Genomic DNA, 23,351 nt, shown 5'->3' on the forward strand with positions numbered 1-23,351 from the left:
CTCTCAGAAGCTGTGAAAGAAGGAAACTTTATCCACTGACGCCGATCAGAAAGTGTGCATAAATTACACCATGGGCTGTTTTCATGGCGATGCTGTGCAGGCGCTGCATCAAATGTCAAAGTAATCAGACATCAAACTAACAATTATTATGTCTCATCTTTCATTTCCAATGAAAAAAAGACTTGAACAATGACGAACCCCTAATAGATATTGATCAGTGTATATACACATTGTATGGATCCCATACAACTTACAAACTACTGCACTATGACAGTGAACTTCACAAATGAACAACTATTTACAGTTAAACCACCAATATAACACATAACACTTACAGGCTCATATAGTTACTTAAAACTGGTTTGAAATTTGACACTACATCTGTGACACATTCAGAGGAAAATCTTCAAGTATTGGCTGGAAAAGCTCGCAGAAGACTTCATATATGTTCCTAAAACACAGAAACAAAATGATCTCAGTCAACAAGCAGCAAGGGTGGAAAACACCTCCTTAAATGATATATGAACAGAAAAGTGCAGCAGGATTCAGAAAACTGTGGTTTTATTTTAATATTGCATCCTTTATTAAAACTGCATTAGTCACACTGAACTGAATATGTGTTTCGCAGCAATTCATGTCAATACGTCAGGTTTTCCCAGATGTTCATAAAAATGAATGAATAATTCACTGTTGCTGCTTGTAAATGAAGGATTCCTCCATTTACTAGCAGCAATAACTTACTGTGATGATTGTCAAAAGGAAGTATTACCCTCTCAGTGGGACCAACTTACCGATCTGAATTTTGATGTTGTTGGGGAAATCGTCACTCCATCAAGGAAAACTGTATTCAGGTAGCCTTCCCCGTATGAAACGTCCTCATCCTCATAACTGTCCACGCCGACGCTGAAGGCCTCCTTTATCTTCTCCGGTACAAGAAAGTTAAGCATCACCACCAGAATCCCGATAATGGTGCACAGCACACCTGGAAATCAGTTTCAGTTAGTAGAAATCACTCCACATCAACTTGAGAATTTAATTTGCAGGTTCTTATTTTTACCTGTAGCCAGAGCCAGCCAGAATGAATGGCTGTACTCAGTTTCAAAGGAGTCAGCTCCAATGGAGAAAACACACTGTGGCACATTCATGATGGTGGAAAAGGAGGCCATGGAGAAGAAGATGAAGGCAGCGGTCGCCAACATCATGTACCCGGCGTACAGAATGACCGGCATGCAGAAGAGGATGTTGGCGAGCAACCAGCAGCAAAACGCCGTCCTGTGAACGAGTGCAGCCATTTTAACTCCTGCTACTTTTAATGGTTGTGGGCTGAAACTGACAGAATATAAATACAACTTCAAACCGTTCGCAGTAAATAAATCCATTCTGTTACCAGAGGGTTGCAGAGGCGTATCGTCCAGAGTATCTGTACTGATAGATGAGTCCACAAGGGCTTCTCAGGGTGAATTTCTCAGCGATGTACAGGATGGGGTTGGGTAAACCTTTCTCCAGAGCCTCCTCATACTCTTCTTCAATGGAGTCATGCCAGCTGAACATCTCATTGTAGTCAATGGTCTCATTGAACTGTACGACAGGCTTCCCTGAGACAGAAAGGAGAACATATTTACGCTTTTAACTGCGTACTTTTTGTTGGTTGGTTGGATTGTCAGCAGGATTACACAAAAACTAGTTTCTCAGGGAATAATGCATGGATCTTTATGAAAGAAACGCTGGTGTATTTAGGTGGCTGCTATCTATGAGTGAGTATAATTTCATAGCTCCCACGCCAAAGTCTATGTGGACCTTAGCGTAGGTATTCACTCTACTGAGTCCTATTCTAGTGTACCGATGCACCTTAAATTCTCATACAAAATAGATAAAAATTAGCTTTATCCAACAAATTGGATTAGTAGCTTTTACTTTTTAATGACATAAAAGAAGCATATTGGCCCTTTATTAGTCATTATCAAAGTTTTTATTAATGTCTTATTCTGCATGACTGTATTCACTACTAGGATGTTAACAATTAAGTTAAATATTCACTTATTAGGCTGACCTTTTTGTAAGGGAAAGCAATCACTTATCAAGATTTTAATAAACCTTTATAATAGCATTACAATGTCTTGGTAAAACAGTTATTTACATTAAAAGAAACTCATAGGTTTATTAAGGATCATAAAGCGGATATAGACAACTTTTCAGCTTTCACCCCTCCTAGCGATTTTCTGTGGCATTACTGTTGATGCCGCTGACTCAAAGATCGTGCAACATTGCCGCCGCTAGCTGCCTTGCTACTGTCCAGAACAAAAAAAAACTACCACAAAAAACCCAATTAGCACAAAAAACCCGATCTCAGTGCTACGAAAAGGCAAAGGCAGCCTCCTCCATCAGCGAGGTGCTTTTTCTTTTGTAGCGTACTGTTTCCACAGTTATTCTAGCTGTTGCCCTGTAACCTGTGGATAGTGACCTGGAAAATCAATACCTCTTCCTTTTTTGGTTGCACAATGCCTGACTTGCTTCCTTTGTGCTCTGAACAACCTTTGTGTTGGCGCAACATATTTTGCGAGAATACTCTGTCACGGAGGGCAGACCGAATAGCATAGTGAAAGCCAGGTTTATAGGCGACCATCTTTACCCGGATGGTGTTATTTGTTATTTACTACCATTACACTGTGTAATCAATATTTACTTCAATGATAAGTCAAATCTAAAAACTGCTTACAAAGATCCTACAACAACAATAAATGTTATGATGCTATTCTTAACGCTTATATAGTCTTATTAATCTTAATAAGAATCTCATAAGGAACTATTACCTAATACCATTAACTAATACTTATTACAAGGAGTGTTACCCGCATACTGAGCAAAGCACATTACCGTAGGTTCACAATTCATGTACACCTTCTTACTTACGATCAATAAGCAGTAATTCTATTACTATATAGTAGTTATAGTATATGTTCATGCACAATAAGTGTTTAATAATGACTAACAAAGAGCCACTACACTACTAATATACATTCTTATAAGCAACTAGCAAGTGTTACAGAGTGCATTACACACATATCTTCAGCAACAGTGACTCACCTTTCAGTGTAACATTAATGCCATAGAGTCCAACATGCAAGCCGATCTCAGCGTTAACCACTGCGTTGCTGAAAGACTTGTAGGTGGCATTAGTGGTCATTCTGGCCTCGGCCCAGTCGTTGGTGAAGTTGAGCGCTGCAGGGAAAAATGGCACGAAGGTGAGCGGCTGGAGCAGGAAAGGGAAAAATCGTCATAATTCAACAGCAATGATAAGGATACAAAACTCACCCACTATCACCACACCTATGAACAAGCTGATGATTATTCTGAACATCCAGAACAGCCTCTGTCAGGAAGGGAGAGAACAGAATCAAAATTATAGGAGACAGTTCTGAGGTTTGGTGATACCAGTGCAGTAACAGCTTATCGGATGGGTTTGCACTCACCGACTTCCCTCGTATCCCTGGCAGAATGAGAAGAAGACTGACTGCTAGCACAAGGAAGACCAGAATAATGGTGAGCAAGCGGCCACTGAAGATGAAGGAGGTCCTTTGTAGGATGTAGAATGGGTAAATGTCATCGTAGAAAGTCATCTTAGCTCCTGATCTTACCGACACACCTGAGACTAGACAGTGCAACAGAGAAGACAGTGTTAGTGGCGGGGTTCTCAGTTTCCTCCAGATGCAGAGATAGCAGCTCTTGTTCCTTGCGGCAGATAAGGGATGGGACATTATTACTGCCGTGAAACATGGCAGGTGATTAAGCACAACCATGTCTGAATTATGTACCACCTAAGATGCCCTGACAGTGCGTATCCTTGCTGCAAAGAATCAAAATGAGAGGTGTAATGCACAAAGGATGCAATTCTATACATCCATGTGATCACTTAATTCAGTGTGATGTAAAGTGGCTGCAGCTGACATGGCTCCAAGCTGATCTGTCTGAATGAAAAGAAAAGCTTAAAATAAAAAACAATCAATCAAACAGAGAAAAAAAAACAAAAAAAACAAAAAAAAAAACGAAGACCCTTCTCACCTGAAAAGTTGAACGACGAGGACCTGAAGGAGAGATGAAGTGAAGTGAAGTGTGAATGCAGAGGGGAACATACACTTCTTTTATACCATCGGTCCCTTTTGTGTCACCGGGGAGGAGGATGCATTCACTGGAAATCTTCGGGAAAGAGGTGTGAGCCAGAGATGGTGACCATTCCCATTCGGGCAACACAGGTCACATGCTGTTTGTGATAAGCTGTGCAACATATGTTGGCTTTAGTATTGCACCATCCCTCACCTGCAATTGTGCTGCCGCTGCTGCTGCACCACCTCTGCACTACATTTCAGCCTCACTTACAGCAGGTAAGACTCTGATTCATCTTCTCTTACAGAATAGCAGATACAGGAAATATTGAGATAGATATATATATATTATTAAAGAAGCCAGGAAATTGTCTTTGAATGTCTGCAGGTTACATACATGATTAAAAGGAGCAGTGCCAAAGTTTTTTTTTTTTTTTAGTTTAAGTCACTTTTGCTGTAGAATTAAGACTTCCTGGTTTTCCCCTTGCTTTTCTTTCTAATCAATGCCTAAACGACACAGTGGATTATTTGGAAAGTTTATAGAAACAGTAAATAGTAAAAATGCTTCTTACCTCCACCTTGTCTTTTCTGAAGCCCTTCACTCCTCTTGGCTGAAGACTGAGCCGAGGAGCATCTCTCGCATCAATGGATTTGCGTAACTGGGTTTGGAGTATCTGTGCTCTGGTGCTCTGTTTCAGTGAATGTGAGTTGACTGCATGTTCAGTCACTTGACTCGTTTAACGTTGAAATTAAAGTAGGAAGCCTGAAGTTTGAACCGTCTCTCGACCAGGTACCCGCTGTGAAATCACCTGGGAAGTTCCTCGCTTTGACGGCTGGTACAACAGTTTGGGATCCCCCCGGCGAGGAGCAGTGGGTCAGTCACACACACACACACACACACACACACACACACACACACACACACAGTCCAGCCTGTCAGCACACCTAGGTCACCCTCCGGACTGTGATTGTGCCCGCGCAGGCTCTCACCTTGTGCGCCTCGTGCCCGCGCGTTACTGGGACGGGGTGTACCAGCCGGTCCAGGAGCCGATCCTGCCCAACGTCCGCAACCTGAGCAGCCTGCTGACCGGGGGGCCGTCCGGTCTGCCGTCCACACGGAACCAGACCGTCCTCTCTGTCTTCTTTGGTAAATATATCATACATTTTCTTGCTTTGAAGTAAAATACTTATAATAATATATCAGTGTTCACCTGTGTAACTTATTTTATTGAGTGGCATGAAAATAGTTTAAGCCACATGCCATCTGGATATATTCAAGTTCCTCTTTTATGCTTTTACACGGTTCAAACCGGTATATCCGGGACTCTTATTTTGAAAGGTAACTGGCCGGAAGTGTCACACACACACACACACCCACACAAAGTGTACAATTAAAAGGTAGGCTATCGTTTAACTCTTTATGTAACGGCCATATTAAGCTACCAACTTCCTAGAGATAAAATGGAGAGAGATTTCAGCTCTTTCATCATTAAAGGTGCAATATGTAAGAATTGACCACCTCTTGAACTCCAAATGAAAAGTGCTGGAAAGACTTCCGCCGGCTAATTTCCAGTTTAGCGCCCGGCTAACTTGAATAAGGACAAAATAACTGAATCGTGCGGCTCCTCTAGACTTAAAAACTAAAAAAAAATAGACTTCTAAAATTAGTTTGGGCCGCAGTGGATCACATGATGTTGTAATAACACTGTTTGGCCACTACAAAAACTGGCTTCAGAGAATGGCGCTCCTCCTGAGGAGGCTTCCATCAACCAAGCCAGCTAACTTCTGGTTTAACACCTGGCTAACTTGAACAAAAATGAAATAGTTTAACCTTGTGGCTCGGCTAGACTTTAAGAATTGTATTGGACCAATCGGCTAACTTTTGATAGTCAAACCAGTCAATTTGCAGGGTTGTGACGCAAAAAAAAATTATCCAGGGCTTTAAAGTCGCTTCTTTCACAATGTTAGCTTATGGGAAAAAGTCTGGCTTACAAAAGTTGGCTTCAAGGCCTGGCACTCTTCCTGGGGGGACCAAGTCTAGCAGTACAGAAGAAACTAGATACCAGATGGCGCCCATTCAAACCAGTGTGAATAGCTCACCTCATATTGCAATCCACCATTTTGCCGGTCCTATGTCAGATGTTGCTGGTATTGATATCAGTCTATTGATGATATTGGTTGAAAATAAACCAAATTAAGTAAAGATTGAACTTTCTTGTGTCTATGATTTAGCATTTTACTCTAAGCAAAGCCAGAAAACAAACAAAAAACAGCATTCAGGATCCAAGTAAATGTCTTTTGTGTTGATGACTTATAATTATTTTTCCTTCTCAGGTTACCATGTTAGTTTTGAAGTTTTTGATTCGCGACCTGCTGCATGTCCACCTGAGTTCATGAACATCCCGGTCCCAAAAGGTGACCCTGTCTTCGATCCCGCTGCCACCGGAAAAGTCCTGCTGCCTTTCCACAGAGGAGTGTGGGACAAAGAGTCTGGCCAGAGTCCCAGTAACCCTCGCACACAGGTGCTGATGATTGATTCTTATCAAACAGTGAATGTGAAGTAACCGTTTAAGCGGTCACATTATACCATGTTGAATATAATTTTCCTCTCCTAAAGTGCATTAATGTGAGGGAAACAAATATAATGCAGGTTAACTTGGTGACAGCATGGATAGATGGCAGCTCCATCTACGGCCCTTCCTCGTCCTGGTCTGACTCCCTGAGAAGCTTCTCTGGAGGGCTCTTGACTTCAGGCTCTGAGTGGAACATGCCAAATCAGGCAACAGGACACACTTTCATGTGGAGCGCTGCAGACCCCTCCACAGGAGATCATGGACCTCAGGGTCTTTATGGTGAGACGTTTTATACCTTATACTTATACGGTTAATGTACATATAGTAGCAGAAGGCGAGGTTTATACCAACAAGAGAATTTGATAAGTATTTGATGGAGCTGAAGCAGACAGGTGCACTAAACTGACTCCTATTGTGTGCCGATGATTAATGTTGGCTCGGGTTCAAAATAGGTCACTGATATTACCTATCACCCTTAAAGCCTCAAAAGTTGCTTCAGAGATAAGAGACGAGTAATATCTTCTTCCAAGCAGAATGACCCACTTGTCATTCTATGTGGAAACTGATGTTGCTACGTAATGTTGAAACTATTCGGATGCCTAGATTCCATTCAGATTAAATATGTGTCAGTGTTTGTTTCGGTGACCTATACCTTTAAACAATCTGGTATCTGTGTGTGGCAATATTCACCCAATCGAAAAAAAAAAACAACCTGCAAGAATTTTTATGCAATATAATTTCTCCCACGGCTTTCTTAATCAGGGTTGCAGCATGTGTGTCTGAGTCACAAGAGGCCCCAGCCTGACGTGTGCTATGACTCTTTAATTATTGTGTAAATGGCTTGTTACGCTCACCGCAGTAAATCCCTCTCTCTATAGCATAGGGGATGCCACAAAGGTGTCACAAAACCAGTGTTTTGTTGCTTGTTTTGTTAAAGGTGTGTAGTTATTATCTGGGGCGGAGACCGAGGATCTACTGTTGTCACACTTCCTTTGTCACCTCCATGAAAACAAACAGCCAAATTATCATCCCATTAGTGGTTAAAGAGACTCATCAATCAGTGTAATGGGGGCGTGACACTGAATATTTGTGTTTTTTGGGGCAGTTATTAAAACATGGCAGGCATTAAAACATTACATGTACAACCTATTCTCTGTTAATGGTGTTGTAGATATAGGGGTGTTTCATTTTTATGATCGAAAAGCAGAATTAAGATATAAGACTAACATTTGTGCTATTTTCTGTTGTCAGTGTTGGGAAATGCCTGGGCCAATGAGAACATGTTCACGGCAGCAGAGGGGATTATCTGGTTTCGCTACCACAATTATGTCGCCTCCAAACTGCATGAGAAACACCAAGAGTGGTCAGACGAAAAGCTGTTTCAAAACGCCAGGAAGACCGTCGTGGCCACATTCCAGGTAGAGGGAAAATTTTCCGTGTAATCCTCTCGCTGCACAGGTGCTGATTAAGTTTGCACTCTGGAAAGAAGAACCGGGTTGCATCAACACCAGGTGGTCGTGATTTTATGGATGAAATTGATTTGTTGAAGTCTGTCCTCTTCAAGACCTGTCCAGAACCTACATATTATTTACTTATTTACTGCTTTTTACAATCAATAATATTTTTTGTTATATGAAATCCAAAATAACAAGTTTTATATTTATATAGATAAACAAACAATTTAAATTCAGCTTGCATAGCTTGATATGTTATTATCAAATGCACTCAATAAAAGCCACCATAACTTTATACCGTCGTATTTTCTCCACACAGAATATTGCTCTTTACGAATGGCTGCCTGCATATCTTGGAAACAAAACACTTCCTCCTTATCCAGGTAAGAATCATCCAGAGTGCGTGTGCGTACAAGTGGAGGGGAACAGGTAATGCACCGGTGCCCACAAGCTGTGGTGAGGGTGAGCTGTCGTTGGTGGTGTTTGACAGCTATGTGCTCCGTCAGCAAAACGTCACCCTGAATCTCCTTCTTCTGCTGAATAAGCAACCACAGATGAAGAAAGTTAAAGGGACTCTGGTCAGATGAGACCATCAACTCAACCAATCCTCATTTTCACAGCTATACTGCTTTTGTTGCCTCACTTTGACCACTTGAATGATGATATAGGCTGTTTGGGTGCCTGAGAATTGTAGTTTATTTTGTTCCCTTTCTGCTGTCTTGTATCATGTTCAGATTTATCTGTATGCAGGTTTGGGTCGAAATGATTATTTCCCTTTGAAGAGAAGTGAACAAATAAAGGATGGATCAACACAAGATTTTCTTTCGTATTATATAACAGAAAAATAGAGAATAAAAGAGTCAATCTAGTTCAGCTGAAAGGTCAGCACTCTGCACACCAGAGTGTTCTGGTCAAAAAGATAATGTCATTACGTAAGGTGAACAATGGATTGTAATAATGTGTAAGGTGAAAAGGTAACAATAATAGTCGAAGTGAAGGGTAATCACACATTTTGCTACCACACAGGTTACCAGAAGTTTGTTGATCCAGGGATTTCTCCTGAGTTTCAGGCTGCTGCTATACGATTTGGCATCACTATGGCCCCACCTGGTGTTTACATGAGGTACTGTTCACACATTGTGAAACGCCAAAGCTCATTACCCTCAGTAGACTTTAGTAGAATGTAATATTATCAAGTGCTGCTCTGAACAGTGTCAGACACCATCTTGAACAGAGTATGTTCTAAATGCTGGAAATAAAACCCTCCACACTGGCTCTCTCTTTTCCTACAGAAACAGAACCTGCCATTTTCGGGAGATTGTCAACATAGATGGCAGCTTATCACCAGCAATGCGTCTTTGTAACAACTTTTGGAAACGTCAGGTATACATGATCATTTTCATAAGAGTGAAAGGAAGATCTTTATTATTTCATTCATGTACTTGTGTTTATCACCACAATACCATTTCCAACTTACACTGCAGACCCTCCTGATTGTCATTCCAACCATATGCAGCTGGTACACAGTGACACACAAATGTTCCTCCAGGACCATGGTGCTACTTAGAGCAACTGCACAAAAACAGCCTAAGACTACACAAACGTTAAACCTACACAAGGCTACCTAAAAGTGCACGTAGTATAATGATTTTTAAAATGAGAACAGGCCAAGTCACATTTAGTACAATTGTTTATTTATGGAGACAGTGGAAAAGTACAGAGGGAGAGCAGCAGAAAAAAGCTCCTGCAGGATTTGACCCAGGATCTTCGTGGCATCAGAGGCAGGAAAGTAAACCACTGTGTGTCTCTGAGCAGAAACGAGAGGACATATTTGTTAGCCACGACTGTAAGACAGCTGGTGTGTTTTGAAAGGAAACCCATTAGATTGAGGACATACATTAAGTATTGATCTGTAAATTATATTTCAATGCCTTTGTAATTTTGTTTTCAGAGTCTCAATGTGAAGACAGGCCAGGACGTAGACGACCTCATCATGGGCATGGCATCCCAGATTGCAGAGAGAGAAGATAACATTGTTGTGGAGGACCTGAGAGGTGTTTATTCCTTCTTCTTCATTACCTATATCAAATATCAGAATTTAAGTCTATTGCCAATGGGTTTTTCATATACAAGAAACTTGTAGAATTTAGAAGAAAAGAGTATTCATACCACGAAAATCAAGCAATTGAAAATATAAAGTAGAAATTTACAACAAACACTCTGCACAAACATTCATTCACAGTTATTGAAGGCATCAATGAATATTCAGCACTCCGATCTGATTTGCTCCCTGACAGACTTCATGTACGGACCCCTACGGTTCACCCGGACAGATCTGGTGGCCATGACGGTCCAAAGAGGAAGAGACTTTGGCCTCCGTAGTTACACTGCAGTCAGAAAAGCTCTGGATCTGCCTCCAATCAACACGTTTGAAGAGATAAATCCTGAGCTCAACAGCACAAACCCACAGGTAAAAGCTTGAGTCAGAGAATAATCGAACATGAAAGGCATAAAAAAGTTGAACAGTAGTCCAGTGAATTAAGGTTGTTTTGTGTTCTGTTCCAACAGTTGCTCCAGGATGTTGCAGCGCTGTACAGCAGGGACATCTCAAAATTGGAGCTCTTCCCCGGAGGACTGCTGGAGTCTCTCGACGGTCCGGGTCCAGTTTTCTCTGCCATAATCCTGGACCAGTTTGAACGCATGAGAAACGGAGACCGCTTCTGGTTCGAGAACAAACAGAATGGGTGAGCTCCCCTCTGAAGGACTTTAAAAATAGAAATAGCTGCATCTGACCCTACTGTGTGATTGATCTCATATTAATGTCACATGTCATCTTACTGTAGTTGTGTTTTCCAGTTTGTTCACAGATGAGGAGATCCAGATGATCCGCAATGTGTCCTTTCATGACGTCCTTATTGCAGTAACAAGTGCAGAAGCCTCTGATATACAAGATAATGTGTTTTTCTGGCATGACGGTAAAAACGTGACGCGTGTATTTGATTAATAAAAAAAGGATTTATTTAGAACCAGTAATATATTTCAAAATGGATTAATACAATTTTCTCTGTTGCTTTAGGTGACCCTTGTGCTCAACCCACGCAGCTGAATGCATCAATGCTCTATCCCTGCACTAATGCTACCAAACTTGATTACTTTGATGGAAGCCAAGCTGGCTTTGGGATATTTATCATTGTCCTGTTCCTCTTTCCTGTTGGTCAGTGTCAAAATCACAAGTCCATCTCTTTTGACACAGCAATAATATTGATATCATTTATCGGCAGTTAATTTATTTCATTCATGTTTATTTTACTTCCACAGTTAGTTTTCTAGTGGCTTGTATGGTGGCATATCTCCGCAAGTACAGGTACAAGAAGTTCCAGAGAAGAAGAAAAGCTGGTGACAGAACAGAGGGACCAGCTGTGGGAATCACCGGTATGACATCTGTTCAAAGGGACCTTTCACCCCAAGATCATGAATGCTTATATTTCCTCATACTGTAGTGCTTTTTATCCATCTGGATTGTTTTGGTGTGAGTTGCAGAGTGTTGGAGATATTAGCCGTAGAGGTGTCTGCCCTATCTTGAATATAATAGACCTCGATGGCGCTCGGCTCAAAGCACCAAAAACATGTGAAAAACTCAACAGCAATGTCTCTTTACAGTTACTACTACTTTTTTTCTTGCGAACTACACCAACTATGTCACTGTGCAGAAGGAAGTGTGCATCTACTCTGTAGCCACACCTTGGCATTGTAACGATTGTGGTGATGTTACAGTTGTACTTGTTCTCCCATGAAACCACTGTCCCAGAATGCTCCATAACGACTGCCTTCTGTATGAGGTTTAAGCAACTACATGTGCCGTCTATCCCTGAATGTGGCATATGGAGTCATCGTATCTCTACAATTGGCAATGTTTTGTCTTTACTGAACGTTACGTGCATCTGCTGGATTTTACGGTGCGTGGCGTTTATTCCGCCAAGGCCAAAGGACCCACCTCACGATATTGACGATGGTGATAAATCATTTGTGTGTCTGACACTTGATTTAGATCCACTTCAAAATGCAATGGGTGCTTCATCCTTGACCCATTCTACACCCTTCCAGCAAGTTAATTGAAAACCGGGCCAGTAGTATTCCTGTAATCCTGCAGACTAAGAAACAAACTAACCAAACGGAAACTGTAATCTGCTTGTTAGAGGTAACAAGCTGAGCTCAACTGATAATCAGTGGAGGTGAACGAAACCAAAATCGCTTTGCTATTTTCTCTACTAGTGGTAGTTCCTGTTTTATTATACCTGTATTTATCCTCATCCCCAAGCATGTCTTACATCTCACCTTCATTTTGGTCTCCAGCCTATGAGTGGCAGGGCCGTAGAAAACCTCTACATCCTGTCAGCGTTGAGGTTGATGAAAAGAGGCTGCAGGTTTACGACAGATCTGGTGCCGCTCAACGCTGCCTCAATCTGGCCAACCAGGAACAACTGGACATCCTTCTTTCCAACAACCGTAATCATAAAGCTCTTCTGCTCAAAGTATCAAAAGAGTACGACCTGGTGAGTAGAGGGAAATAAGAGGGGATGGTTTGCACAATTAGTCTCTGATTCAGGTTAGAGCAAAGGAATGCTTTTAGGCTGTGTTCATCTACAAAACCAAATTCTGTGCTCACATTTAAGCTTGTTTGCAGTTTGAGCACATCCAACCTTCTCATTTCTGCCATGAAGTTGCAGTTGCCAGCAAGATTCTGCAGATGTACCTGATCTCCATCTCCCTCCAATCCTGTTAATCTACTGATGCTCCCTGTTTGCACGTCCAGGTGCTGTTTTTTGATGACGAGAGCAAACGTGCGGAATTTGTCAAGCACCTACGTCTGGGGGTGACAGGCATCGCACAGGAGATTAGAGTGAAGGAGATGAGGGAGGAGGAACTGCTGAAGGAGGCTTTAACCAGAGAGCAGAGGGCTCAGATTGTGGAAACTTTCATTCGGCACGCTTTCTCTAAGGTACAGTCAGCCTCTGGATGATTACCTCATCCTCCGCTCTGTCACAGCGGTAGCAGCTTTAAGCTCGGCCACAAAATGTCGTCAATGCTTGTTTGAGGTCAAATTAAGTCGGACCTCCCGCCAAAAGAACTAATTGTTGGTCTCAATGGTGAGCTCATCCATGATGGACATACAGTAACCTCAGTTCACGTCGGAGGTATTACTGATGACACTATGGTGAAATAATGACACTGTCTCTCTGGTGCACAGGTTTTGGAGATAGAGAGGTGTGACGCCGGAGACATGAGTGGCATTTCCCGCAAGAAAGCCAGAGAGGTTCTCCAGTGCGAGCTGACAGCGTCTGAGTTTGCTGGTGCACTGGGCCTCAAGTCTGACTCCTTATTTGTGGACTCCATGTTCACACTAGCCGATAAAGATGGAAATGGTTACCTCTCCTTTCAAGAGTTTCTTGATGTGATCGTTATCTTTATGAAAGGTACTCCAGGGGACTGTAGCTGTCATCCAAGCACTTTAAATGTAAAATTATAAAATGTATGATCAGCTTTAGGCGAAGGATTTAAATTCCAGGTGGATGGTGTAAATTGTTTTGAGGGTTTTTGTTTCAGATTTAATGTAAAGAGCAAAACATGCTCAAATGTTTTTAGTTTTTTTGCTTAAAGCTGAGGAATTTCCTTTTTATATCCAATTTATTTATTCATATTAAACATAATGCAAGGAGTTTTTACAGGTTAAGAAACAGTCAGATGCCTCTAAATGGCCCACACAAACAAACAAGGCCATCAGCGAGGAGATTACCTTTGCTTGTTTCTGTATAGTCAGTATACTTTTTCTTACTGCCTGCTGAAGATGAAGGAAGCTGCTCTGTAATCTGGTGGTTTGACACTTAAACATGTTTGACCACCTTCACATTACAGACATTAATCTTACAGCATGCATCCTGCAAACAGCTGTGTTAAAAAAAAGAAGGAAGGACCTTCTTAAAAAAGAAGTTGCTTCCTTCTTTCACTTGCTTTTACAACAAGAGCATTTGCTAGCCAGATCAAGACCCTTAGCTGAGATGCTGGTAATACTACTTTTGTCCACAGAAGGAAATGCAAATAAAATTAAATGTACAAAACACTTCATGAAATCCATTAATAAATCAAGTAAAGAAAAATCTGTGTCATGACAGGTTTTCATAGATTGATGTTATGTAGATTACGACAGCTAAGAATGAGCATGAATGTCAGGTCCGATATTTAAAATGTCAAAATCATAAACCAGTAATAAGTCTCGTCTTACACTGTGACATTAATGATACTGTGTGTTTGTGTAAACAGGGTCTTCTGAGGAGAAATCCAAGCTCATGTTCTCCATGAATGACATTGGTGGAACCGGTTACTTATCAAAAGAAGAATTTGCCAGGATGCTCAGGTATGATGGATTTCTCTTTTTTTCATGACTGCATCTTTTTCTTCCATCTGATGGTTCATCTTCAGCCTGTTTGATGTGTTGCAGGTCTTTCATTGAAATCTCCAACGGCGCTCTGTCAAAGAGCCAGGCAGAGGACGGCATCAAGGCCATGATGCAGGCCGCAGGCTTTGATAAAAAGGAGAGAATCACATGGGAGGACTTCCATTTCCTCCTGCGGGACCACGAGAAGGAATTGCAGTTCGCTCAACTTAATGTTAAAGGTTGGAGAAAGTTTTGTCAAAGAACTTTTTGTTAATCCTCATTTCTCTGACCTCATCTGATGAATGTGTGTGTGCGTGTGTGTGTGTGTGTGTGTGTGTGTGTGTGTGTGTGTGTGTGTGTGTGTAGGGATGGAGAAAGCGGGGAGGAAGCGGCTAAGTCGGGACATGAGAGTGTCCTTCATCTGTCCAGCTAACAGGTAAGAAAATAGGACACACAGGCTGTAATCACTCACCCAGATCACAAATATAACAACTGTTGCTTTGTCACTGTACATACAAACAATGATTCAGTACAACTTTTCTACTTATCCCCAGCAACAAGACGTATGGAGAGGAGCTACGAAGACGGAAAAAGTTTGTTCCTTGTTGAATTTTTCTATCCCTGTAAATGACTTTTGAATGAAGGTTGAGGAATAATACGAAAGACAAGATGTTTGGAGTCTTTTTGCTAAATGTTTTCTTTCACCATTGTCAGATGGATTATTGATTCTGATTAGGACTTCGACAAAAGATTGTTTGCATTGTTGATTAGGAGTAATCTGTTGACTGTTTTCTTTAATAATTGCTTGGTCAATGAGATGTCAGAAAATGGGGAGAAATATTAGTGTTTCCCAAAGCCCGAGATGATGTTCTTAAATGTCTTGTTTTGCTCACAACTGAAGAGATTTCCTTTACTCTTATAGAGTAACGATATGATACAATATTTACATAAAAGATGTGAAAAGTAAAGAATTTGTACCTTTTTTTCCCCAAAACAGCTACTCTGAATCTACTTAAGATAGTTGTTTATAGTTTGATAGTTGATAACTAATCTATTAATTGTTGTAGCTCTAGTTCTGATTGTTGTCTTACAATACTTGCTGGTCAGTAACCCTGCAGCTATATGACAGACAGAACGCACAATATTTACTGAATATAATCTGAGCAATTATTTTCAGGTCGACTGTCAGAACTCCAAACGTCTATGTGAAGCCAAAGCGTGAGCAGTACATCAGGAACCCGATCCAGCAGAAGATCCAGCAGTTCAAACGTTTCATTGAGAATTATCGCCGTCATATTGTCTGCTTCATCATCGTTTACAGCATCGCAGCTGGTGTGGCCCTTGAAAGATGTTACTGTGAGTAAGAATCATTTGTCTCCTTGTGCTGCTTACTCATGTTAATGTTTCGTAGTCTCTCTTTACCTTTCTACCTCGTATGACTCTGGTCAGTGTGAGTGCAACCTGCTAAAACATTGTTTTCAGACTATGCTTTGCAGGCCGAAACTACAGGCTTCCCTGAGACTTCAGTCGTGGGCATCGCTGTCTCCCGTGGCACGGCGGCTGCCATCTCCTTCCTGTTTCCCTACATGCTCCTCACCGTGTGTCGAAACCTCATCACGCTGTGCAGAGAGACTTTCCTCAACCGATACATCCCCTTTGACGCTGCCATCGATTTCCATCGCAACATGGCCATGACTGCCATCATCCTTACAGGTTTTCAAATGATGGAAACTTGAGTTGTAATGTAATGCAATGTTTATGCACATGAGCTCACTCCTGTTTCTATCCTGACTGCAGTTGTTCATAGTTTGGGCCATGTGGTCAACATCTACATCTTCTCAGTGAGCGATCTCAGCATCCTGTCTTGTCTGTTCCCCAAAGTCTTTTCAAACAATGGGTAATGTCTGAAATATCTGCCAGATTTTTGCAGCAATTTGTACAATTTGTGCTATTTTGGCTAATTTACGAATCTGTTTTCCTTTTAGGTCAGAACTTCCTATGAAGTGGTCGTGGTGGTTCTTTGAAACTGTTCCAGGTATCACAGGAAACAGACTGCAGACAGTCAGTGCTACATGGGCTATTTGTTATATTATGCTATACTTATGTTTTTTGTCTCTTTCCTAGGAATGACCGGTGTCTTGCTTCTCTTTGTGTTTGCATTTATGTATGTTTTTGCGTCACACTATTTCCGTCACATCAGTTTTCGTGGGTTTTGGATCACACATTACCTCTACATTGTAGTGTACACCCTTGTAAGTACTTTTCTGAACTCAGAATACCCTAAATGCACTCTGCATTCAGGTGGCAGTTTTATGAATCGTCTAATTCATTTTTTTTCGTTTTCATCCAACAGACAATTATTCATGGCAGTTACGCCCTGATCCAAGAGCCTCGTTTTTACATTTATTTACTCCCACCTGCACTGCTCTTCCTGTTGGACAAACTAATCAGCTTGAGCAGGAAGAAGTTGGAGATCCCGGTGGTCAGAGCTGAGCTGCTGCCTTCAGGTGACATTTACAGTTCCTCGAAAAATCAAATTTTATTACCCTTTCCATAGTTGTTCCATCGACGCTTCACTCTTTTCCTTGGCTGCCCTATCTGTAGGCGTGACACATCTGGAGTTCAAGCGACCACAGGGCTTTGTGTACCGTTCAGGCCAGTGGGTTCGCATTGCCTGCCTGATGTTGGGCACAGATGAGTACCATCCATTCACACTGACTTCAGCCCCTCACGAAGAGACCTTGAGCCTGCACATCCGGGCTGTGGGGCCCTGGACCAGCCAGCTCCGAGAGCTCTACACTGAAGAAAGCTTGATTGAGCTCGGATCCTATCCAAAGGTCGGTCAGAGCGTTATTTTATGTGTGTAAATGGTTTCATCTGTGTCTCCATGTATAGTCTTTACATGATTTTTTTTCTTTTCATCCTAAGCTGTACTTGGATGGCCCGTTTGGTGAGGGCCATCAGGAGTGGACTGACTTTGAGGTGTCTGTCCTGGTGGGAGGAGGGATTGGGGTCACCCCATTCGCCTCCATCCTCAAAGACCTGGTGTTCAAGTCCTCCATAAAGTCCAAGATCCAATGTAAAAAGGTGCTGCTTAAATTCAGCCTGGTGTACATTTCTTCTTCTTGATAAATGACGTATTTGTGCAAGAAGCTCATTTTACAGTCTCTTCTAACATTGGCTGATTATTTGAAGGTGTACTTCATCTGGGTGACACGGACACAGCGTCAGTTTGAGTGGGTGTCAGACATCATCAGGGAGGTGGAGGAGTTGGACACGCTGGAGCTGGTCTCAGTCCACACTTACATCACTCAGGTTGCCGAAAAGTTTGACCTCCGCACCACCATGCTGGTGAGATCTTCAGTTCCTATGATAAAAAAGAGTACTGCTCGGACGAGGAAAATGGTGTCCTCTGTTGCTCATCAGTTTAGGGATCTTGTTCTTTCAGAACCATAGAAAAAGTCTGAAACACTCAAGAGGGTAATGAGTTAAAAATGCTTTGATTAATCATGGCTGTTGAATCACAACAATAGTAAAAACATGGCTATGTGTTTCAGCATTTACGGCCTTCATCAGGACAGTACAAAATGGCTTCACTTGGGTTCTTACATTTATAGGTTAGCAGAAAGGCTTTTTAACTCATAAACCTCTTGAGTGCCTCAGACTTTTCTGCAACTCTGAATGAAAATGGGAAGTTTACAGTAGTTAGTAGTTAGTTAGCAGTTGGGAAACATAATATTAAGATTGAAATGAGTGAATGAAGAAATTGTTAAATTAAAACCACTGATGATTTCCCCCTGTTGTGTCTTCATGTGTCGACAGTATGTGTGTGAGCGTCACTTTCAGAAGGTGTGGAACCGCAGTCTCTTCACTGGCCTGCGGTCCGTCACCCACTTTGGCCGTCCACCCTTTGTGTCATTTTTCAGCTCGCTGCAGGAGGTTCACCCTGAGGTCAGTCCTGCACAGCTATCTTGTATTGCCTGGATGTCTGAAACTGCATCCAGCACATTTATTATTTTAATTAACTAACTTAACTAATTTTTCTCTGTAGGTGCGTAAAATCGGCGTGTTCAGCTGTGGACCACCTGGACTGACGAAGAACGTGGAGAAAGCTTGCCAGCAGATGAACAAGAGGGATCAGGCTCATTTTATACATCACTATGAGAACTTCTAACTTAACAGAAGGGGAGATGAGACACTTTCCTCTGGAGAATAAAAGTTCCTGCAGCGGTCTAGGCCTGTCTCATGTAAAGTGAATGTGTCTTCTTCACATCTTTATTCTCTACTCATTAATGTTATTGTTATATTCATCTCTAACTGCTAAGAGACATCGTATTTCATATATTATATATCATACAAATACAGGGTTTTATTCACAATTTCTGTCAAATCAATTTCATCATTTATGTTTTAATTTGTAGTTTGTTAGCTGTCATTGTTTGTCAGTTTAGTATGTGCTTTTGTTGTCATAATGTATGACTGACTTTGGTTTGTCATTGATTTCTTGTGCTTTTGTATGAAATATCTTGAATGAATAAATTAACATTTTAACAGTTGATTTGTAACACTGTCATATCTGAAGGAAGCTTCCTCAAACACAGTTAGAAACACTGTCAGTGCCACACTCAGCTCGGAGATCTAACAGTGGTACTTTTAATGTGATGTCCTTGTTGTAGGACATCTGATTATGTAAGGACCTGTGGGGTTTTGTGCAGTGGAAGTTCTCTAAATTCTGCTGTCGGCTCCTTCTGCTGCTTCTAGCTCTTGGACTAAAATCACACTTGAGTTGACTCAAACTCCCAAATTTGATTTGTTGGTTGAGTGATGAGCTGGACAGCTCCTCCACCCAGACGAAGACGTAACAGTGTAAAATGTAGATTTTCTTCAGGGAGATGAATTGTTTGTTACTATACATCTTTCCCATTTATCTGTGACAAACTGCACTTGACATAGTTGTACTTGATATTTGCCTTCTACAGTGACTGCGGTCTGTAGGAATGTTACTTCACTGTGCCAAAACAAAGGGTTGCACACGCTTGTTTGCTTATCAAACACATTTAAGATATGAAGGGTGTATGCACATAGTTAATCAAATGAGTCAATATCACGAAACTGTAAAGTGAGCAGAAAAAAATTGACCACAGAAGTATTTGTCTTTTTTTGTTTGAATGTCAGTTTCTGGACATTGGTGTGTGGGTTATCAAACAAACACATCCGCTGTACCGACGCAGTGTCTCAACGTTTCATCGTTTAAAAAGTGAATAAAAATCAATATGGAAATGTACAGTGAGCAGTCTGCAAGCTGATTTATACAATTCATCTCTTCTTCAATTTGTTTATTTACTCAGTGGTTTCACTTTAAGCATGCTCTCTCCTTCAGGAACACCCTTCTCTCTTCACACAGTTACACAAACACACACACACACACACACACACACACTCACACACACACACACACCTGGCAGCTGCCCAGTTCAGCCACAGTTCAACCACTGACCTGGTGGCCACCGAGCAGCTCCACAGGAGCAGAGGGGGGTCATGGGCCTTGAACAGGATTATATAAGCATCTGTAATGAGGGCGGAACAAGCAATTATATTGAATTTTGCAAACTCAAATGTATTTAGCCAGTCAGGAGATTGATTCGACAACTTTGTAACTCAACGACAATACTGTGTCAAATGCAGAGATACCGCTCTTCACCCCCTCACATCACACCACTGTTACTGCCCAGATCCTCATTCACCTTCTCGCCTACATCAGACCACACGCTAAAAACCTGGGCGCTGTATTTGATCAGTTTCTTCCAACTCAAAACCATCTCCTGTTAGGCATTTCCGAACACCATCTGACAGGGGTCGACCGATATGCCTTTTTCAGGGCTGATACTGGTATCTATTGTTAAAACATAAAGGAGAATGACAAAAACAACAAAAAATCCCTGATACTGATGGTCGGAAAAAGCTGAATATCGGCCCGATACTCTTTGTGGTGCAAAACTTGTTTGTTTTTAAAGTGTCATATTAATGAAATAAACTTGAAACTTGAAGCCCTCTCATCACAAGCCCAAATGATTAATTCTGTAACACTACAAATCAGTGGGCTCACTACAGGAAAGCAGATTAGCACTTGAAAGAGTACTGCTGGCTTCACAGGCCGAGGCAAACAGAGTTGATTCGATTCCCTGTTGTCTTGGCCTGAATAAAAGTACTGATCCTGTGACTCTTTTCCAACTAAAGCTGTTTTTCCTTGAGAAGTCGTGTTGAATGCAGATGGGATATAAGTGCTCAGTCAGTGTGGGAGATCAGTGATCAAAGGGTCTCCAGATCTGATGCAGGATTCTTTTTGTGCAGGAGGCAAGAGAGTTTATTGTGCAGCCATCTGAGGCCAGGGAGGAGTGTTTTTTCTCGGACGGTATTTTCGATGGAAAAAATCTTCCTTGTGACATTGTGGCAAGCAGGAAGTCTTCGTTTACCATCAAGTCTATTAGGAATCTATGACATTCCCTTTCTTTTCCTGCTATAGCTACCATAAATGAAAATGTATTATCTTCAGTCTGTTCTGTCTCATGTGTTCTCGTCTCTTTCGTGCGATGCCTCCATTTATTCATCATTATACTCTCATTTAAATCAATCTAATCTTATCTAATCTTCTGATTCCCTGGAAAGAGATTGGCGCAGAAACAAATAAGATTAAGGTTCATGTAGCAAGACTTATAAAGAAAGCAGACACCTGTTATGTGACATGGCTCCTGCGTTATTTACCTTGTCAACAGGAGCTTGCCGACACTTGTTAAACCGTCCCATAAATGTTCTGGCATGCTGATTACAGCTGGTCAAACAGAAGTTGAACCGTGAAGTCAGTAAATAGCTGACATCACTGCATGACTCGTCTTACAAGAAATCCAAGCAAATCAAAACTGCTGTGTAACTCCATATGCCAGTAATGAGAGAACCGATAAGAGCCCAGCTGTTGAGCGGACAGATATCAAGAATGTTACCTTCAGCTGAATAATAGGAGAGCAAATAGGACAGCCTATTATAAACAAGTATCCAGCCTGATTTCATACTCATGATCAAATATCCACTTATTACTGATAACTGATAAGCCTTTGTTTATTTTATCAGTGAAGGAGCATTTTGGTTAAAACCTTCATTTGGAAATCTTTTCATACAACAAAGGGATTACATCATTCACACAGTTGGCAGGAGCACAGTCTGAAACCTTCCAACATAACAAATTGTCATCGTCATCATTTGTAATTGAACTGTGGCCTCCACTCGCTTGCAAAGACAGAGAGCAGCTACAGAAACAGTTACAAAAAAGAAAGGCTACGGTGTTGACTGACTGTCCAATAGTTACATAAGCTGTTAAACCTTCATTTCATTACATTACAGTAGATGAAATAAAAATGCCTTTTACTATTTAACTTGACACAAAACTTTAAAAAACAATAAATTGAAACTGCACTCTCAACTCACAGGAATATGTACCAGTATTAACACATCTGTTGCTGTTACTTCTTCAGCTCTCTCGTCTAATTATGAGGTATTGTTAAGGTTGAGCAATGAAAACTACTCCACAACTCCATCCACCATCCACACCTTTACTTTAGATCTGGCTACATAAAGGGCACATAACCTCCAGAGGGGAACTGAGTGTTGACGCTGGACATAAATGAAGAGGTAGGCTGATGATATGTTCAGTATTCCTGAGCACGATGTCGAATTCATAAGTGATTTAAATTGATATAACAATGCACCTCCTGTTGGATATTTTGACTGCAGTATTTTCTTTAAAAAAAAGAAAACCTTGACAGTGTGATGACTGCACTCTGGCTAGTTAAGCCTAGCTTGAGAGCTAGCTTTAGCTAAAGCTAATTTTCCCACCATTTACTGAAACCTGGATGAAAAAATAATTTCTCAGTAACAGAGTTTGTTATATTATGAAGAAGACAGGAACTTAATATTAAATCACAATAAGTGCAACTGCTGCTAAAAGCTAACTAGCCTAGCTTCCCTCCTGGAAAAACCAGCATAGACCAGCACCAAAACACAATATATGTTGGTCTTGCTGGGAGCATCTTGATTGTAGCTACTTCAGCTACTTTGATCCCAATGAAAATTATCTTCAGTAAAGTCATTCCTGCACATATTTTTTTTATTTTAACTGGTTTATTCTGAAAAATAAAAATAAAAACCTTTCTCAACACTCACAAAGGGACATGGTGCTTAAATGCAGCCCCCAATTACATAGTGATACATCAGTTAGCAAAGTCATACAATATCTATTGATCTGGACTCCAAGAAGAACATTTTTCCAGTTTATTATCACACACAGAAAGAAGGGATTCCGTCCATGTCGTCCTACAACTCTGAAGTAATCCAGGTGTGTGTGTATGTACTGTAGGCGTATGTTTACAGTAGCTACTTTTAAGGTGTTTTGAACCACATCATTCACAGTCACATACATTTTAAAACAGTATTTTTTAAACCATACTTCAGGTGCCATGCACAGGTAGGTTATTGCACAAAGAACGCATTCAAAGAGCCACTTCACCTGATGCACATGTGAAGTTCGGTGTATTTGTCACTATACTGCCTGTGAGGACGACTTCTGGGTCTCTGAGCTTGTTGAAGTCGGAGGCAAAAAAACACTCTAGAAAAAACGCAAACAAACATTGGTGTTGCTACACAATTCTCTCCAGTATTGTTTTTCTTAAGTATTTTTTGTGCCTTTTTATGGAGGCCTGCTCCACCAACTGAGCAAGTGGGAGCCCCTCCATGACTGGTA

General features: G+C 41.2%; 2 protein-coding genes across 5 annotated transcripts; one reads left to right on the top strand and one right to left on the bottom strand.

Moving 5' to 3' along the window:
• Positions 1-7: 7 nt before the first annotated feature.
• On the bottom strand, positions 8-5,095 carry duox2 (dual oxidase 2). 4 transcript variants are annotated; one of them, XM_030426658.1, is made up of 10 exons: positions 4,673-5,095; positions 4,315-4,396; positions 4,060-4,194; positions 3,471-3,649; positions 3,313-3,370; positions 3,085-3,219; positions 1,388-1,595; positions 1,058-1,272; positions 792-982; positions 8-451 (listed from the first exon to the last, which is right to left on the bottom strand). In XM_030426658.1, exons 4-10 carry the CDS (start codon positions 3,615-3,617, stop codon positions 440-442), a joined length of 966 nt encoding a protein of 321 aa, XP_030282518.1. In that variant the 5' UTR covers positions 3,618-3,649; positions 4,060-4,194; positions 4,315-4,396; positions 4,673-5,095; the 3' UTR covers positions 8-439. The 4 variants fall into 4 exon arrangements, with proteins under 4 accessions (XP_030282518.1, XP_030282517.1, XP_030282516.1 ...); XM_030426657.1 differs by lacking the exon at positions 4,315-4,396; XM_030426656.1 differs by lacking the exon at positions 4,315-4,396 and having other exon boundaries at positions 4,060-4,272.
• On the top strand, positions 4,746-19,012 carry duox (dual oxidase). The gene is made up of 33 exons (XM_030425716.1): positions 4,746-4,803; positions 4,891-4,974; positions 5,083-5,247; positions 6,435-6,622; positions 6,751-6,952; positions 7,925-8,091; positions 8,447-8,510; positions 9,154-9,250; positions 9,420-9,510; positions 10,079-10,181; positions 10,425-10,597; positions 10,696-10,871; positions 10,984-11,102; positions 11,204-11,341; positions 11,446-11,559; positions 12,481-12,680; positions 12,941-13,126; positions 13,376-13,601; positions 14,446-14,539; positions 14,624-14,799; positions 14,927-14,996; positions 15,115-15,153; positions 15,738-15,916; positions 16,043-16,273; positions 16,358-16,457; positions 16,546-16,595; positions 16,685-16,812; positions 16,914-17,067; positions 17,165-17,397; positions 17,489-17,647; positions 17,756-17,911; positions 18,383-18,511; positions 18,612-19,012. The coding sequence occupies exons 1-33, from the start codon at positions 4,746-4,748 to the stop codon at positions 18,732-18,734; spliced, it is 4,572 nt and encodes a 1,523-aa protein (XP_030281576.1). The 3' UTR covers positions 18,735-19,012.
• Positions 19,013-23,351: the final 4,339 nt, after the last annotated feature.

Source organism: Sparus aurata, chromosome 8 (assembly GCF_900880675.1).
Source record: "Sparus aurata chromosome 8, fSpaAur1.1, whole genome shotgun sequence".
Taxonomy (NCBI): Eukaryota; Metazoa; Chordata; class Actinopteri; order Spariformes; family Sparidae; genus Sparus; species Sparus aurata.

Bases quoted from the DNA above. Each gene is read 5' to 3' on its own strand.
- duox2 (XM_030426659.1), bottom strand. From the start codon at position 3,617: ATGACTTTCTACGATGACATTTACCCATTCTACATCCTACAAAGGACC. The intron at 1,596-3,084 runs GTGAGTCACTGT...TTTCTGTCTCAG, and splicing joins CATTAATGTTACACTGAAAG to GGAAGCCTGTCGTACAGTTC. The intron at 1,273-1,387 runs GTAACAGAATGG...ACTCGTTCACAG, and splicing joins TACGCCTCTGCAACCCTCTG to GACGGCGTTTTGCTGCTGGT.
- duox (XM_030425716.1), top strand. From the start codon at position 4,746: ATGGATTTGCGTAACTGGGTTTGGAGTATCTGTGCTCTGGTGCTCTGT. The intron at 4,975-5,082 runs GTCAGTCACACA...GTGCCCGCGCAG, and splicing joins CCCCCGGCGAGGAGCAGTGG to GCTCTCACCTTGTGCGCCTC. The intron at 12,681-12,940 runs GTGAGTAGAGGG...TTGCACGTCCAG, and splicing joins TATCAAAAGAGTACGACCTG to GTGCTGTTTTTTGATGACGA.